Genomic DNA, 15908 nt, shown 5'->3' with positions numbered 1-15908 from the left:
CTGAGAGGTGAGAGTGGAGCCCCAGGGCTCTATGTTCTGACCCTCCCCATGGTGGATGCCTCCCCACACATAACCTCAACCTTGCTGAACGAATCACCTCATTACCTTCTCCTTTACTCTGCAGGTTCTGTCTCACTGCCCCAGAGTTTTGCAATGTTCTTTCCAAGAAGAGCCATCCGTAGGTAGGAATCTGCCTGCAACTTCCAATCCTCGCCTTAAGAGTGGTACAGGTGTAGGCAGCTTCTAATCTGCCATCTTCCCCACGTCTCAGATACATTTACTTTCAAATATGCCATCAACACCCAATACATCACTAGTCTGTCAGCTTGAGACCAGGGATTGGCAAACTAAACCAGACCGTAAGGCTGTAATGAATGAGAAATTAACTTTTATTGTGATGATATGTTGATAATTTTGGAGTTGTTTACCCAGGAATTATCCCCTTGTAATCCTATTTTTGCGGGGGAAGAGCCTGTGAACTGCTGCTCTCAGCTCCCTCATGAGCTGGTGGAAGAGGCTGGATCACGTATTCTTGAATAAATGTTGTTAGACCATTTGACCTGAATTGGTCCTTTTCATTTCTTTTTGGTTTTAATAACCTAGAAAGAGAAAAAGTAAAAAGTCAGAGACCTGTCTTTTTCTTGTAGTGATTTTGTTCTTCAGAAATGTGTCTTTTCAACTTCTCATGAAATTATCTCCTTCCCACCCTCCAACACATTGTTCCCTCTTAGATCACTGTCCTGAAGTTAGTACCTTGCCTGTGAGTAGAAATACACTCTTCTACTTCACAAGGGCACTCAGGCAGACTTCTCAGGTCTTTGCCTCCACGCCCACAAAGGGAGATGGCAGGCACTGCGAGTCATGCCGTGTGACATGAGGATGGGAATGATGGTGTGGCAGAGCCACAGGAGGAGAGGGTTACACTGACTTAGTTGCCCTGCATGAGGGTTGCTGCAGGGATGCTCAGATTGACTCCAGAAAATGTGTCCTCAGAGTGTTCATGGTCTGTGTCTGCTTTATATACACTAGTCAGAATGATCCACCCAACCCTGGGCAAGCTGTCTGCTTAGCCCTGCAGTGTTACCAAGGGACTGCGTCATGCTGTGGGCACTACCATGTGTGGCTCTCCCTCGTGAAGTCAGTGTTCTCTTAACGTGTTTCCCAAAGGGAGGTCCCTCAGTGAGATTAGTGCACTGGATGACGGGGTCTTCCATCCCATACCCTGTTCGTTAGCACCAGTCCAGCCTCCTGACAGTAAACACAAAATACCAGCACCCTGGAGAGGTGTCCATGCAGTTCTCACCTTTATGTGGCTATGAATTCCAGATTTCAGCTGTAGTTTGCCTCTACTTCTTGACAGCTCAAAGAAGGTAAGTTGAAGTTTATCCCCTTCCTCAAAGTTTGTGTCCTTCTGTTTTCCAAGCACCGATACTTTCATGCTCCCTGTGTTGTCATTTATGTTAAATAATACACTATTGTCCTTTTCTGTTTTCTGCAAAAGAAAAGCAACACCTAATTTCAGATAATTTGGTTAGGAAATGTCAGCAATAAGATGTCAGACATGCCAAACGAAGCCTCCAGAAAGAAATACAGTTGGCTATTTTTGTGTTTTTTTTCCTTAATTAAATCGTAGCTGTGTCCATTAATACATTCATGGGGTACAATGTGCTGGTTTTATATACAATTTGAAATACTTACGTCAAACTGGTTAACATAGCCTTCACTGCACTTTCTTAATTATTGTGTTAAGACATTAATATTCTACACTTAGTAAATTTGACACATACCCTTGTAAGGTGCACCTACAGTTGACTCTTGAACAACATTGGTTTGAACTGAGTAAGTTGACTTGGCCAGAAATTTTCTTCCACCTCTACCACCCCTAAGACCGCCAGACCCACCTCTAAGTCCACCAGACCCACCTCTCCTCTTCCTTCTCCTCCTGAGCTTAGTCAACCTGAAGATGATGACGATTAAGACCTTTATGATGATCCATTGCCACTTATTGGATAGTAGCTATATTTTCTCTTTCTTATAACTTTCTTAATAACATTTCCTTTTATGTACCTTACTTTATTGTGTGTGTACAGTACTAAATATATATATATATATCTCATACAAAATATGTGTTGACTGTTTATGTTGTTGGTAAGTCTTCCAGTCAGCAGTAGGCTATCAGTAGTTAAGTTTTAAGGGAGTCAAAAGTTGCACACAAATTTTTAACTCTGTGGGACTTGGTGGCCCTAACCCTTATATTGTTCAAAGGTCAACTACACAAGAAAAAAAAAAAAAACAGTTTGAAACCGGAGTTATAGATCTAATAGGTGCTAGCAAATTCGAAAAAACTGCCTCCAATGTCCATCTTTCCAGTCCCAAGCTCTCTTCCTTCAGGAGACACGGATGGCCCAGAGAAGCAAACACTGGTGCAGGGAGAAGATGGGGCTTCTCCAGGGTGACAAGCCAGAACAGTCAGGGGAAAGGACGACCCTGGGGTTGGGGTGGGAGGACAGCTATTTCAGGCAACAAATCCAGAAGAGACAGGAGGCAATGATGTAAGCCCTTATAAACATTCTAAATAAGAATAAGAAATCAAGGACAAGAAATAATTCATGGTCAAGTCCAGACCAAAAGGAAACAGAGCGTTACTCAGTTATGTAGGATGTTCATTTATTTTAGCTTTAACTTATGAGATAAATGAATATATATGCATATTAGCAGATGGCTGGCCAGATCGAAGGCTTAAAACTAGGATCAAGAATGTGGCTTTTGGGAGGCACCTGTGGCTCAAAGGAGTAGGGCACCCGCCCCATATGCTAGAAGTGGTGGGTTCAAACCCAGCCTCAGCCAAAAACCGCAAGAAAAAAAGAAAGAATGTGGCTTTCCTATCCAAGGGCATTGTATGTTTGAATTTTTTAGGAATACAGATTTTGCCTATCAGTTCCTTTGCAATTAACTCAAGACAGCAAAGTTTGTTCAAAGGCTTCTGGAGGCAAGGTCAGCAGAAGAACCTTCTGTGGTTCTTTAGTCCTATCCTAGACCAGAAAAAGTCACTCCACAAGGCTTACTCCATGAAGCTCCAGAGTCATAATAATTTATTACTTCTCACTTCTAATAAGTTTCTTTAAACAAACTATTCTAATTTTTTTTCATTTTTTTAAAAAAATGCCACCCTGCTTATTGGTTTTCCAGGTCAATTAATCTGGTTGATTACCCAACTGCAGTTATTTGCCATTCCCAATAATAGTCACTTGGAATATAGACGATACATTTTATATAAAGTACAACAATAACACAAATGGAAAAATTATTTGAGTATGAAGTAATCTCTTTTCAGAGGCTACAAGGATAAACAGAAGGTGAGACAGGATTGTGGCAGCTTCTTGATAATAAAAACAATTTTTGAGTTTTTCTGAAAGCTTTGGCATGTTAATAACTCTTTAACCACTTAGTATTAAGTGTTTATTTGTTTTAGATTTTATCTATATGAAAGGCATGAAAATAAGTCATTTCTAAAGTCCCTTTTACCTAAGAGTGAAAATATTGTATTCTTACTACCCCATATAAAATTGTTGATAGGAACTTACCTTCTGGACTACAAACAGCCCGTTCACAATTGTTCCAATGGGCTGGCTTTGAAGCTTCTTGATCTTCGGGGTTTCACCAGCTTTTCTGCAAATGTTCCTTGGGACACAGATCGTTTGGTTAGATTTAGCATCAGACACAAGCGAGGCACTATTCACCTCCAGGAAACCACTATGCCAATAATATTTTGACATTACAATTATTCTCTTTGGGGTGAATTTATCTTTTAGCTGTGTTTTGAAAACTTTTACAAAAAAGAATTCCGTCTCCGTAGCCACTGTAGCATGAAACATCATCTCTCGGTTGCCTTCTTGGGTCTCAAACTCGAAGGGCTCCGTTGCTTTCAGCACCAAGACTGTCAAACGGCCTTTCTGCAACTCTCCTTCTCGGATGGATTCCTGCTGGGCCACCATCTGCTTCTGTACAGGCTGAAGACAACAGAAGAAAGATATCAGCTGCGAGTAAAGGACATATTATTCAGAGAACTTTACTTCATCTGTGATGCTAAACTTCAGAAAGCCAGCCAGGAGCAGAAAGACAGGTGGCATCAAAGTAGGAGATAAGGAGGCGAGAAGAGGAGGAGATTTGAGACCTCTGATTATCAAGATAGAAGAAATAATGCAGAAGGAAGATTTCAACTCCTATACTATGAGGAGGGCTTTGGAGGCAGGCTCCCCAAACTCAAGTGTTTGTTTTGCCATCTACTATATGCAAAATGTTCATTAGATCTCTGAAATACTGCTAAGGCAAAGGGATAAATCTGGTCCTGTCTTCTTCTATTCATTCCTCTAGGGCTTAATATGCCCTCGTTCCTCCATCCAATGCTATTTTGAACCTTCATTTTATTCTATAAAAGCAAGAGAACCAAGTGATCTGCCTAGAGTCTCCCACATCCCTGTGAGACCCCGTGCATCATAAGAGTATGAATTACGTTAAATCTGTAAAGGGGAAAACTCAGGTCAGAGATCCTACAAGTGAGTTAAAGGGGGAAGTAAAAAGGAGAATTCTACTTTTATGAATTTACCCTTAGTTACGGATAATGAGTTATGTGTTAAGGTTTACATAAAAGAATTATATCCTGTTACCTATAAATATAAAATTTGAAATAATTTAAATATTCCAAAAGGAATTCAGTTAAATAAAATCTGGTATAGTCACCTAATAGATCACTATGTAAATTTTTAAAATGCTTTTGAGGAATAATGTAATAAACTGTTATAATTGATTAAATAAAGGGTAAGGTCCTGAACAGGATATATAATATGTTACTTTTTACATAAACAATTAAATCACATGCAAATTCACTAGATAGATACTTTTGTTTCACTAACAAATCTAGACATTTGTGGACCGAGCCCAGAGAAAGTAGCTGTTCTAAACAAAGAGAATGGAGTACATATAATCATTTTCTATCGCTGACACACTTATAAAATGGCATAACACCTACTTCGCAGGAAATGAAATTGATTGTGCGCAGCGGATTCTGCGGTGGGACTCTTAGGTGTCATCCTCTGCTCCCCTAGGACTAAGCATTTCCTTCTCAGGTAAACAGGTCCGACTTAACTTGGTCAACACAGGTCTATAAACGGCTTCCCCCTCCAGCCAACTCACCGCAATCCTGAAAGACCTTGTCAGCTACTGAGCAACTGGTGGGGTCTCTGCTGCAACTAAACTGGACTTGCAATTCTTCTGCTCCTATTCCTTTCATTTCCTCAGAGATATTCATACCAGAAGGGCTCTAAAACATACTTTCTGAAAATAACTCTTTTTCAGCATTTTCTCCTAATTGAATCCAGCATGTAACCAAGCATTAAAGCATCCAGCTTGAAAGCTCAGCAGGTGTTTGATCTGCTAAGTCTGAGGTGATTTCTCTTTTTGTTACCCAGACACACTCTTCACATTGTTGCCTTATTTTCCTTACTTACACACATGAGATAGAGAACACAGGCCCCAATGTGGAAGATGAAGGAGATACTGACCAGAGGCTGCTCTTACAAGGAGCAAGGCCATTCCACTTGCTCCATCCTACCTTGATGAGAGGAGAGACGTCTGGTGCAGCACATTGTGCCAAGACCTCATTTCTGACTTCCGCAGAGGTGACAGGACCAATTCCAGTTTGAGTAGTCTTTGGTTTTTTGGTTGATTTGTATTCCTTGTCAACTGATTAAAAACAAAGACACATAAACCCTTAAGAGATGAACAAAAGTGGCTAAGAAACTGAAATATCATTATCTTTTGAGAAGCAAATAAGAGGAGTGATACCAGCAGGAGGGTAGCATAGAGGTCCCCCAGCTCCAGTCTCCCTTACTGAAAATGAGCTGGCAGCCACTCACAACCAGAACACATTTGCCAATACCTCGGAACTTGAATGTCAGTGTTAGATACTCTCTAAACCCACAGAACTGAAAAAAGCCACACCAGAAGGAGCTATGGCTTGGATATAGGTTGTCTGTCCCCCACTAAAACTCATGTGGAAGTTTGGTCCCCAGTGTGACGTGTTGGGAGGTGAGACCTAGCAGGAGGAGTTTGGGTTATGGGGTGGATCCCTCATGAATGGGTGGTGCTGTCTCTCTCACAAGGCTGGATTAGTTCTTGTGGGAATGAATTAGTTCCCACAATAGTGGGCTGTTACAAAGCCAAGACACTGCTCAAGTTCTCTCTTCTTCACACATAGCCTAACCTCGACCATGCTGAGACACGGACTGAAAAAACCTCTTCAGAAGTCATGGACATGCCCTTGAATCTCTCAACCCACAGAACTGTGAGTTAAATAAACCTTTATCAATTACCCAATCTCAGGTATTCTTTTATAGTAAAACAAAACAGAGTAAGACAAAAGTGTAAGAGGCACGGTTTCACTTTTCCTGGGCTAGCCTTCCTCACAGCTAGCATAGAGATACTCAGAGAAGATTCCAGTTGGCCACTGGTTTTTACTGGGAGAAAGGAGAGCTGGGGGTGGATATTCAGCATCCCCCACATTCTAGAATGCTTTGTAGAAGGCCCACTTCTTTCTTGCCACACAGAGGACATGGGGGTATTGGCAGGGCTAGACAACCTGAAGTCAGTTAAAAACAAAAGACAGGGTAGGTCTCATAGCAACCAGCACATAGATATTGGTAGTGCCCTGCATTCTGTCCAGTGGTGGCCCCCAACCCGAGAGACCATTCGACAGTATTGTTTTGCAGGAAGCACAGTTAACAGGTCTGTCAGGCTCAAGTTACTATCCAGCTTCCCCATCCTGCCTTGGTGCTCTATTTAAAGTTTCTGTAGGCTAGGAGGCAAGTGCACTCCATATGAATCTGTGGAAGGGAGTACCTTGCCCAAATCAACGCCAGCAGCTATGTGATAATCCCATCCAGCTTTGGAGCACTGCTTAAGACTTCCCCAGACCAAGAAGCAAGTGAATATCCACACTTAGATGCAGAGTGGAACATCTCTCCCTCCAGACCCAAAGGCTGAATGGTGACCTCCCCACACACAACCTTGGAGTTCTGCATAGGCTACCTCAGGCTGGAGGCAAGTCCCCTTCTACAAATATCTACAGAGAAGAGCATCTGGTCTTGCTAGACACAAGCAACTGTGTGGGTGACTCATCCAGCCTTGGTGCTCTAAATAAAGCTTCCCCAAATCAGGAGCAAGCCTGCGTACCTGCATGTTTGCACCAAAGCATCTAATACTCCATTACTGGACACTCAATGACTCCACCTAGCTTTGGATCCTGGCCTGAAGTTCCACCTGGACAAGGAGGCAAGCCCTGGACCATATATATTTGTGGACATAGCCTGTGGTTTGACCATTTCAAATAGCTGAACAGTGACAATAGCAACCTTGGTTAACCTAAGAAACCAGCCTCTAGCTGTGCCCAAATACAGATTCCAAATAGCAGTTACTGTTTCACTAAGGAATATTGTCAGCAACACAGTCTAATCAAAGGTGATCACAGAGCCAAGCCAGTAGCTCTGCCTAACTCTAGATTCCATCCAGTGATCTCGTCAGACCCCAGAACACAGCCAGCAGCCTGACTTGACCTCAGAGCACAGGCAGGAGACCAGCCCAGCTAGAGAACCTGACGGCAAGGTGTGTTTTCACATGGTCAGTACCAAATGGCCCTTGCAAAATCCCAGTCTAGACTAAATAGCAAAAATCTATCCCCATCGTAGAACACCTACAAAGACCAGAAGAGGTGGCTGCTTGTGCAAAGATACAAGAGTTACAAAGAATTGGGGAAACAGGACACCACCAAAAGGAACTACTAGTCCAATCATGGACGCTAAAGAAATGGAGATCTATGAAATTACTAACAAAACATTCAAAATAATCATTTCAAAGTTCAGAAAACTATGAAAAAAAATGAACAATTAAATGAAACTTGGAAAATAATTCATAACTAAAGCGAGAAGTTATATAAAAATAGAGTTTAAAAAATGAAATACTAGCAATAAAGAATAACTAAACTTAAAAATGTAATAGTAAGCTTCAACAGTAGACTTAATTAAGCAGAAGAAAGAGTCAGTGAGATCAAAAATAGAGCATTTGAGCTGGGTATTGTGGCAGGCACCTGTAGTCCTAGCTACTTGGGATGCTGAGGCAAAAGAATCACTCGTGCTCAAGAGGTTAAGGTTGTTATGCACTCAGGGCACTCTACCGAGGCTGACAAAGGGAGACTCTGTCTCAAAAACAAAAACAAAAAAACAGGACATTTGAAATTATCACAAAAAGACAAAAGAATGAAGGTGGCTTATGAGAATTATGTTACATCATCAAGAAAACTAACTTTTAAAAGATAGACTTTTCAGAGCAAGAGAGAGAGAAAGGGCCAGAAATCAAATTAACAGAAATGATGGCTGAATTATTCCCAAATCTGGAGAAAGATTCCAAAATCCAGACACAGAAAGCTCAGAGGTGTTGATCAAAGTCCACCTAAAACGTAGTTCACCAGACACATCATAATCAAACTATCAAAATTCAGAAAGAAAGAAAGAATTCTGAAAAAAGTGAGAGATGAAAAGTATATCACATACAAGGGAGTACCAATATATCAAAGGATTTCTCAGCAAAAACTTTGCAGGCCAAGGGAGAATAGGATGATATTTTCAAAGTCCTGAAGGTGGGGGGAACCTGCATAACAATAACTCACCCAGCAAAGCCGTCCTTCAGAAATGAGTGAGAAATAATTTTCTCTCTGACAACAAAAGCTAAGAGACTTCATTACCACTAGGATTACCTTATAGAAATTGCTAACAAGAGTTCTTTAAGCTAAAATAAAAGACAACTAATCATCAATAAAACATAAAAGTACAAAACTTAATAGTACAATTCAAATTCACACATAGTCATATTCAGAATACTCGAGTATTGTAATAGTGGAGTATAAGGCAATTTTTTTATTAAGTCATATACCCATAGATCATGAATACATTTGTGCACGTGTGGGGTAAAATGTGTTGTTTTTCTATACAATCTGACATGGTTACATCAAACCAATCAACATAGCTTTCGCCTCATTTCCTTGATTATTGTGTTAAGACATTTGTGTTCTACACTTGACAGATTTGATTTGTACCCTTATAATATGCTCCATAGGTGGGGTGCAGCCTTTTACCCTCTATCAAACTACCTCCCTCCCCTCCCTTCCCACTCCACTTCTCTCCTTCATCTTGGGCTACAGTTGTGTTCTATCTTTCATAAGAAAGTGTGAGTAAATATAAGTTGGTTAAATAGAAGTACTGAGAACATTGGATACTTTTTCCTTCATTCTTGAGATACTTAGGAGAATATGTTCCAGGTCCATCCATGTAAACATAAAAGAGGCAAAGGCTCCATCTTTTTTAAGGCTACATAGTATTCCATGGTATACATATACCACAATTGGAAATTTATATACTTTTATGTCAATCTGTGGTTTGCTTTTGCTCACCCTTAATTCTATTTTTGATTAATACTGTAGAATGTTGTAGAAAAGGCTATAACTTTTTTTATAGCCTCTTTTTAACTCTATAACTTTTTTATAGCCTTTTCTACAACATACTACAATATTAATCAAAAATAGAATTACAGGTGAGCAAAAGCAAATCACAGATTGACATAAAAGTATATAAATTTCCAATTGTTGACTGAGATAATGGTGTACTTCAACAGGTTTACTTTCTGACACTTTATTTGTATGCATAAAAGTACTAGTATCTAAAATATAAACAATTCCCGTAAGCACATTTTTTAAATGTATGAAAACTACCAGGTAAGTAGGAAAAACATGAATGATCACTTTATAAAATAAGATATTCAAATGATCAATAAACATATAAACATATGGAGAGCAATCAAAAGTTATCAGAGAAATGAATATTAAAGTCATATCAAGATATCTTCATGAATTGCTCATTTTTTTAAATGAGTCTGATTTTTTTTTACAAAAACTGTGAAATGGAATTCTCAAATTGGTACATCACTTGGAAAACAGTTTGGGTCGCTATTAAAATTCAGTATCTACCTACCTTAACATCCAGTATTCCATTCACAGGTGGATAGCCAAGAGGAGCAAACTCACACAGGCATGCCCACGGACATGATGCTCACAGGTACACAAACGGTCACAGGAGCATTATTCACAATGGCCTCAAATGACTCAAATAACAATTATAAAGTTGTCCAGGCGTGGTGACTCACACCTGTAATCCCAGCACTCTGGGAGGCGAAGGTCGGTGGATCACCTGAGCTCACAAGTTTGAAAGCAGCCTGAGCTAGAGCAAGACCTTGTCTCAAAAGAAAAAAAGGCCAGGCATTGTGTGAACGCCTATAGTTCCAGCTACTTGGGAAGCTAAGGCAAGAGAATCACTTGAGCCCAAGAGTTTGAGGTTGCTGTGAGCTATAACACCACAGCACTCTATCAAAGGTGACAAAGTGAGACTCTGTCTTAAAAAAAAAAAACAACTTATCCAGTGAACTCACTGTGACACACACACTTTCTCTCTTCCTCCTTCCCTCTGTGTATGTGTGTGTATGGTGTGTGTATGTATAAACTGTATATTAAATAGAATATTATACAGTAGTGACAATGAATAAACCACTGCTACAAAATACAACACAGGTGGAATTCACTAATACCATTTGAATAAAGGAAGCCAGACACAAAGTACCTTGTATCATATCATTTCTTTCATGTGTAAAAGCAGGTCCAGTGTATCGGTGGTGTTAGCATTCAAGATAAGAGCTCTCTGTAAGAATGAGTTTTGGAGGGGCACACAAGGAACTTCAGGGGTGCTAAAAAGATGCCATTTATGAACCAAGATGGTTGTGCACCATGGTCTGTTTAGGTTTTGACAATGTGCTGAGCTCTACTCTTCAATTCTGCGTGTTTTCTATATCTATGATATACCCCAGTAAAAAGTAATATCCAGATATCTACATATGGATATATGTATCAAGTATGTAACATGTGTATATGCATGTGTACAACCCACGTATGTATATTTCACTCATAAAACCTTGATTATTTGACGGAAATCAAAGTACCCTTCTTGACAATGCCTATTCATTAAACTTCCATCTTCAATCCATCACCATCTTTATGCTTCTTCCTCCCAAATTTTCATTTGATCTATTTCCCTGCATTTCCACTTTTATAAGCTAATCAAAGCTCCTATTACCTCTGCCGGATCTGTGGCAATAGTTACTCTCCCCGTAGCCAAAGCAGCCCCTCCAAATCCAGAATCCAGAGGGATCACTTCAAATTGTAAATTTGGTATTCCTCTCCTGCTTGAAACTTTTGATCACTTCTGACTTCTTTTAAAACACATACTTCTAATCATAAGGCCGTGCATTGCCTTTCGGTCAAAGGGCTGTCATGCTGCCCTTGAGCTATTCTCCCAAGTCCTTATGCAAGTCAACAACTGCTGCAGTAGGGCCCCTTCATGCAGTGCCCCTCTGACGGAAGACATGTTTAACTGCATTTTCCAGAGCTTAGGTCCAGGGTCATCTCCCTAGGAAGGGCTCTCCTGAACAATACTAGTTCTTACTCATGGCTTATGTTAAGACTCTCTCAACACATACCCTCGATGAACCACCTTCCTTTCCAGAAGCCAGACACAAAGTACTTTATATTTCAACAAATATACAGCGTTCCAATCAGAGCACTTATCTCAGTTTATTTCATTTATTTATTTGCTTTTTGCAAAAATAAACTCCTGCATTAGCATGTAAGCTCTGCAAAAGTTCAATTTGTTTCTTACACCTTTTTCTATCATCAGAACCTAAAAGAATTGTACCTGTTAGTTATTCAGTAGAAATTTACTGAATAGATATATAGAGGATAGATGACCTGGTTCCTCATGGGTGCCACCACAATGCAGGGTGCAGCCTGGGTTGGCTCCCCATAGAGTCAGGTTATATTTTATTATAAAAAGGCAAGTTCTAGTTCTGATTTTAAAAAGACCATGCAACAAGATGGTCATGTTCAATTCTTAAAGTCAGAATTGAATTCTCAACTCTCAGACAGAAGAGAACATGAGAAATTATTAGGATATAATCTCTGGTAGAACTCGATCAAGGCAAATCGCCTTGATTTTATCAGAAAGTAGAATGATTTACTTAGAACTGAGAGTGGATTTGGCTGTCTTTGAGGTAGCAGGTTCTCTGTAAGACCCTTTAAAGAGCACAGAGAGGTTGACTCTCTGTCAGAGATACTATACAGAGACCTCTGTTCTAAGACGAAGTTAAACAAAGCTTTAATAGCATGTAGGTTCCATGAAACTAGTGATTGAGGGAAACATGAAAAAATAAAGTCTCCCTTCTATGTTGTCAGTACAGGGGAGAAAGTAGGATTTAGCGAGGCTGAGGGAATCAACATATCCCTCCACCACATCACAGCAACCGTTCCCCGTCTCACACATAGTGGTACCAAAGACAAATTTATGGAAGAACATGCCTGCCCCCATAGAGCTCCCCTCTCCTGAATAATCAGGGACAGATTTTGTCACCTATGTCATTTACCATCTTCAACTCATTTTACTCTTACAAGAATTGTGTAGACTTTGATCACATTTTCTCTCAGCTTCCTTTTTCCAGGCTTAAGGGTCTTCATATTTTTTTTATCTCTCTTCCCACAAAACCCTCTTTCATCTACTGATTACTGCCTCTGTCTTCCTTAAAGTTTTCTCCAAATCTCCTCCACCTTCCCCGGGGTGAGCAGCCCGTGGCACTTTGCACGGCTATGAAGAAGGAGCAGTCAACAGAGGCTGACAGATGAAACAAACCCAAACCTGGCTTCCCATCTATTACTTAGAATGGGGCACAAATAAACTTTCTGCATTCAAAGGAGGGCTAAGTACGGCCTTGGATGGACTTCTGAAGCTATTAAGGAACTTGACTGACTTCTTGTACACTGCACACAGCTGCCGGTCATCCTTGAATTTCCAACCTGGTTTCAGATTGGATCATTTTCAGCTGAACAGGTAATAAACTCCCAGGATTATTAGAACAGCAAATGGGGGAAAGATTACAATAGGAGGAATTTGGTGTTATCCCGGTCAAAAGAAGAATACATTCTCCATCTGAGGAGAACATAAGAGGCAAATATCTTCCATCTGTTTGCCAACAGTTTCTAGATTCCTGTCTCTTGGCCCAGATCAGAGAAACAGGGTAGTGGGTTACTGGGACCCAATTATGTGTAGTTGCTGCCATCTAATGGCCATAGCCTAGAACTACTACACCTTCTAACCAGATATATTGGGAAAATAAAATGCGTGATACAACCAGTCTTCTCTCTACAGTGCTTTCAATACTACGCAACTGCTTATGTCTGTATAGAATTATGCTGTTTATAGCATCCTTACATGGTCTCATTTAGCCTTCAAAGAAATAATGCATAAGAGAACATGTCATCGGTGTTGTGTGTGTGTGCGTGCACACACACTACTTAAAAAGTTGTTTTGGCTCCAGGTGTAAGGTTCACAACCGTGATTCCAGCACTTTGCGAGACCAAGAGTTGATACCAGACTGAGCAAGAGTCTCTACAAAGCATAGAAAAATCCACCTGGCGTGCTAGTGCACGCCTGTAGTCCCAGTTGCTGGGGCCTGAGGCAGGAGACTCACTTGAGCCCAACCCAGGAGTTTGAGGTTACAGTGAGCTATCTATGATGATGCCACTGCACTCTAGCCCACACATGACAGAGGAGTAAGATCTTGACATGACAGAGGAGTAAGATTTTGTCTCTTGAAGAAAAAAAAGCTGTTATAACTGTATAAAAAAGGCTGTGGTCAAATGGAGTTGTACTTAAGTCCCCAAACTGTTGCATTTGGGAGAGTCATTGCGTGAGATTCTTCCTTGCTATTTTTTAGGCATTTAAAGCCAGGAGATGTCCAATACTCTCAGGAAACAAACTCAGGAATTCAAATCCAATGTAGATACTTTAGAGAGAGATGATCAGTGATTTACTGAATAATGTAAAAAACAGTCTGTGAGTGATAGGAAATTTATATTGCCACTTATGTTGGAGAGAGAGCAGGAGAAAGAACACCTGACTTAGAGAGGCTTGTCTCCTGGAGAAAGGATTATCTGGGGAAAGAAGAGGAATGGACAGATTGAGTGAAACAGCAAAGGTCCCTGACATCCCAGTCTCGATTGTCTAGTGCTATGATTATGTCATTTTCAAAGCTTTGATAAAATGTGAGAGCAATACCTACTGTGTGAATGGGGTTTTGAGAAATTAACGTTGAAAGTCTCTGTCCATGTTTACTGCAAGTAGACTGGAGGCAAAAACGGGAAAAGCGGAAAGAGGATATTGTAAGTGGTGGCCCTAAGGGCTGGAGGGAGAGATGGGAAACCAAGGCTGGAATAGATCTGAGGAATTTCTAACATAGACTCCTAGAAGTGATGCTCCGGAGAAGAGGACAGAGACGCAGGTGCACTAAATTAGCAAACAAATTCCAGCAAGATGCCCTAGGGGCCTTCTGCCACTGATGCCAGGAAGGGAAAGGCCCAGGCTGGGCAGAGAGAAGCACTGGGCAGGTTTGGTCTTCTCACAGTACCTTTCTCCTTTTCGTCCTGAAGACATTTTGCCACATTCATGTAATTCAACTTCTGCAAAATACAAATGGTCTTCATCACCGCAGGCACCACACCGGCATTATGAATCATCAAGGTAGCTACCTCTGTCCTGCTTGCAGTTTCTAGTTTGCCCCTAGGGATACTGAACTCGTCTGGAACAAAGAACTTAAACCTATCCAGTTCCTCCTGGGTAATGAGATCCAAGCCTTTCAGCAACAGGATTTCCTTATATTTATTCTCCATCTCACAACTTTGGGATCAGCCTAGAAGAAATCAAAACATACAAGATTAAAAACCAAAGAAAACAAAGTGAGTTGTTAATTTAAAGGGAATGTAAACACAATGTTTTCAGTACAATGAAAGAGATTTCAATGAAACAGAACAAGACCCTTTCGTGAAGATGGGCACTGCTCTTGGGAAGCATGTCTTCATAGGGTACGTGGTGCCTCTGGAATTCTCAGAAAACAGGACAGATTCTCTTGTTATCTCTAAAACAGAGTGATTGGGACACAAATACAACACAGTGCATATACTTGAAGCATATACTTGGATCATTTTTTGGCGTATACATATACCAATGAAGTACAATTAATCAATTTGTTCTTTCATGGACATGCTTTTGATGTCATAGTTAAGAAATCTTTCCGATCTCAAGATTAGATTTTCTCCTGTGTTATCCTTTAGAAATTTTATATCTTTTTACATTTTCTGTTCTATGATTTATTTTACCTTATTTTATGTATGGGGGGATGTATAATGCAGTTCTTTTTTTTTCACAAGCATATGCTTTTCCCTAGAATCCTACATTAAAAAGACCATTGTTTCTTTAAAGACTTGCTTTTGTGCCTTTGTTGAAAATTAGTTTTCCAATCTTAGTGGACCTATTCTCGAGTTTTTATGCTGCCCATTAATCTATTTCTCCATCTTGTTGCCAATACCACACTGTGTAACGTGACCATCTATGTATAATATCCAAACCAGTATGGCAAATATTAAAAATAATTCAATAATATTTCTAAACATAAGACTGTATATAAAGCCATTTCTTTATTTCAGTAACACTCCAAGAGAAAAAGTATTGAATAAAAAAATACACTTTCCAATAATAATGAAACTACAAAGTATTTAAGAACATCTAATAAAAGATAATTTAAGGGCTTTAAATAGAACATTTTAAAAATGTATTGGAACACTTAAAAGCCCTAATTAAGTATATATGTGATTTTTAAATTAAAAGAGTCAACAAAATGAAAGCGACAACTTTGATATATTAATCTATAAA

The 15908-nt window shown here is 40.0% G+C and overlaps 1 protein-coding gene across 1 annotated transcript in view; it reads right to left on the bottom strand.

Annotated features, from left to right (window-relative positions):
* Window positions 1-371: 371 nt before the first annotated feature.
* AIM2 (absent in melanoma 2) overlaps window positions 372-15908 on the bottom strand; it is a 128096-nt gene continuing 112559 nt past the window's right edge. Inside the window, exons 3-7 of the mRNA XM_003795216.3 lie at window positions 14608-14889; window positions 5612-5742; window positions 3585-4010; window positions 1304-1492; window positions 372-599 (exon numbers count right to left, since the gene is read on the bottom strand). Of these exons, the coding sequence (XP_003795264.2) occupies window positions 576-599; window positions 1304-1492; window positions 3585-4010; window positions 5612-5742; window positions 14608-14869 (1032 nt within the window). The 5' untranslated portion in view covers window positions 14870-14889 and the 3' untranslated portion in view covers window positions 372-575. The remainder of the gene's footprint in view (window positions 600-1303; window positions 1493-3584; window positions 4011-5611; window positions 5743-14607; window positions 14890-15908) is intronic.

Source organism: Otolemur garnettii, unplaced genomic scaffold, assembly GCF_000181295.1.
Source record: "Otolemur garnettii isolate 467f Iridium unplaced genomic scaffold, OtoGar3 scaffold00091, whole genome shotgun sequence".
Taxonomy (NCBI): Eukaryota; Metazoa; Chordata; class Mammalia; order Primates; family Galagidae; genus Otolemur; species Otolemur garnettii.
This window is presented reverse-complemented; position numbering and strand designations above follow the sequence as displayed.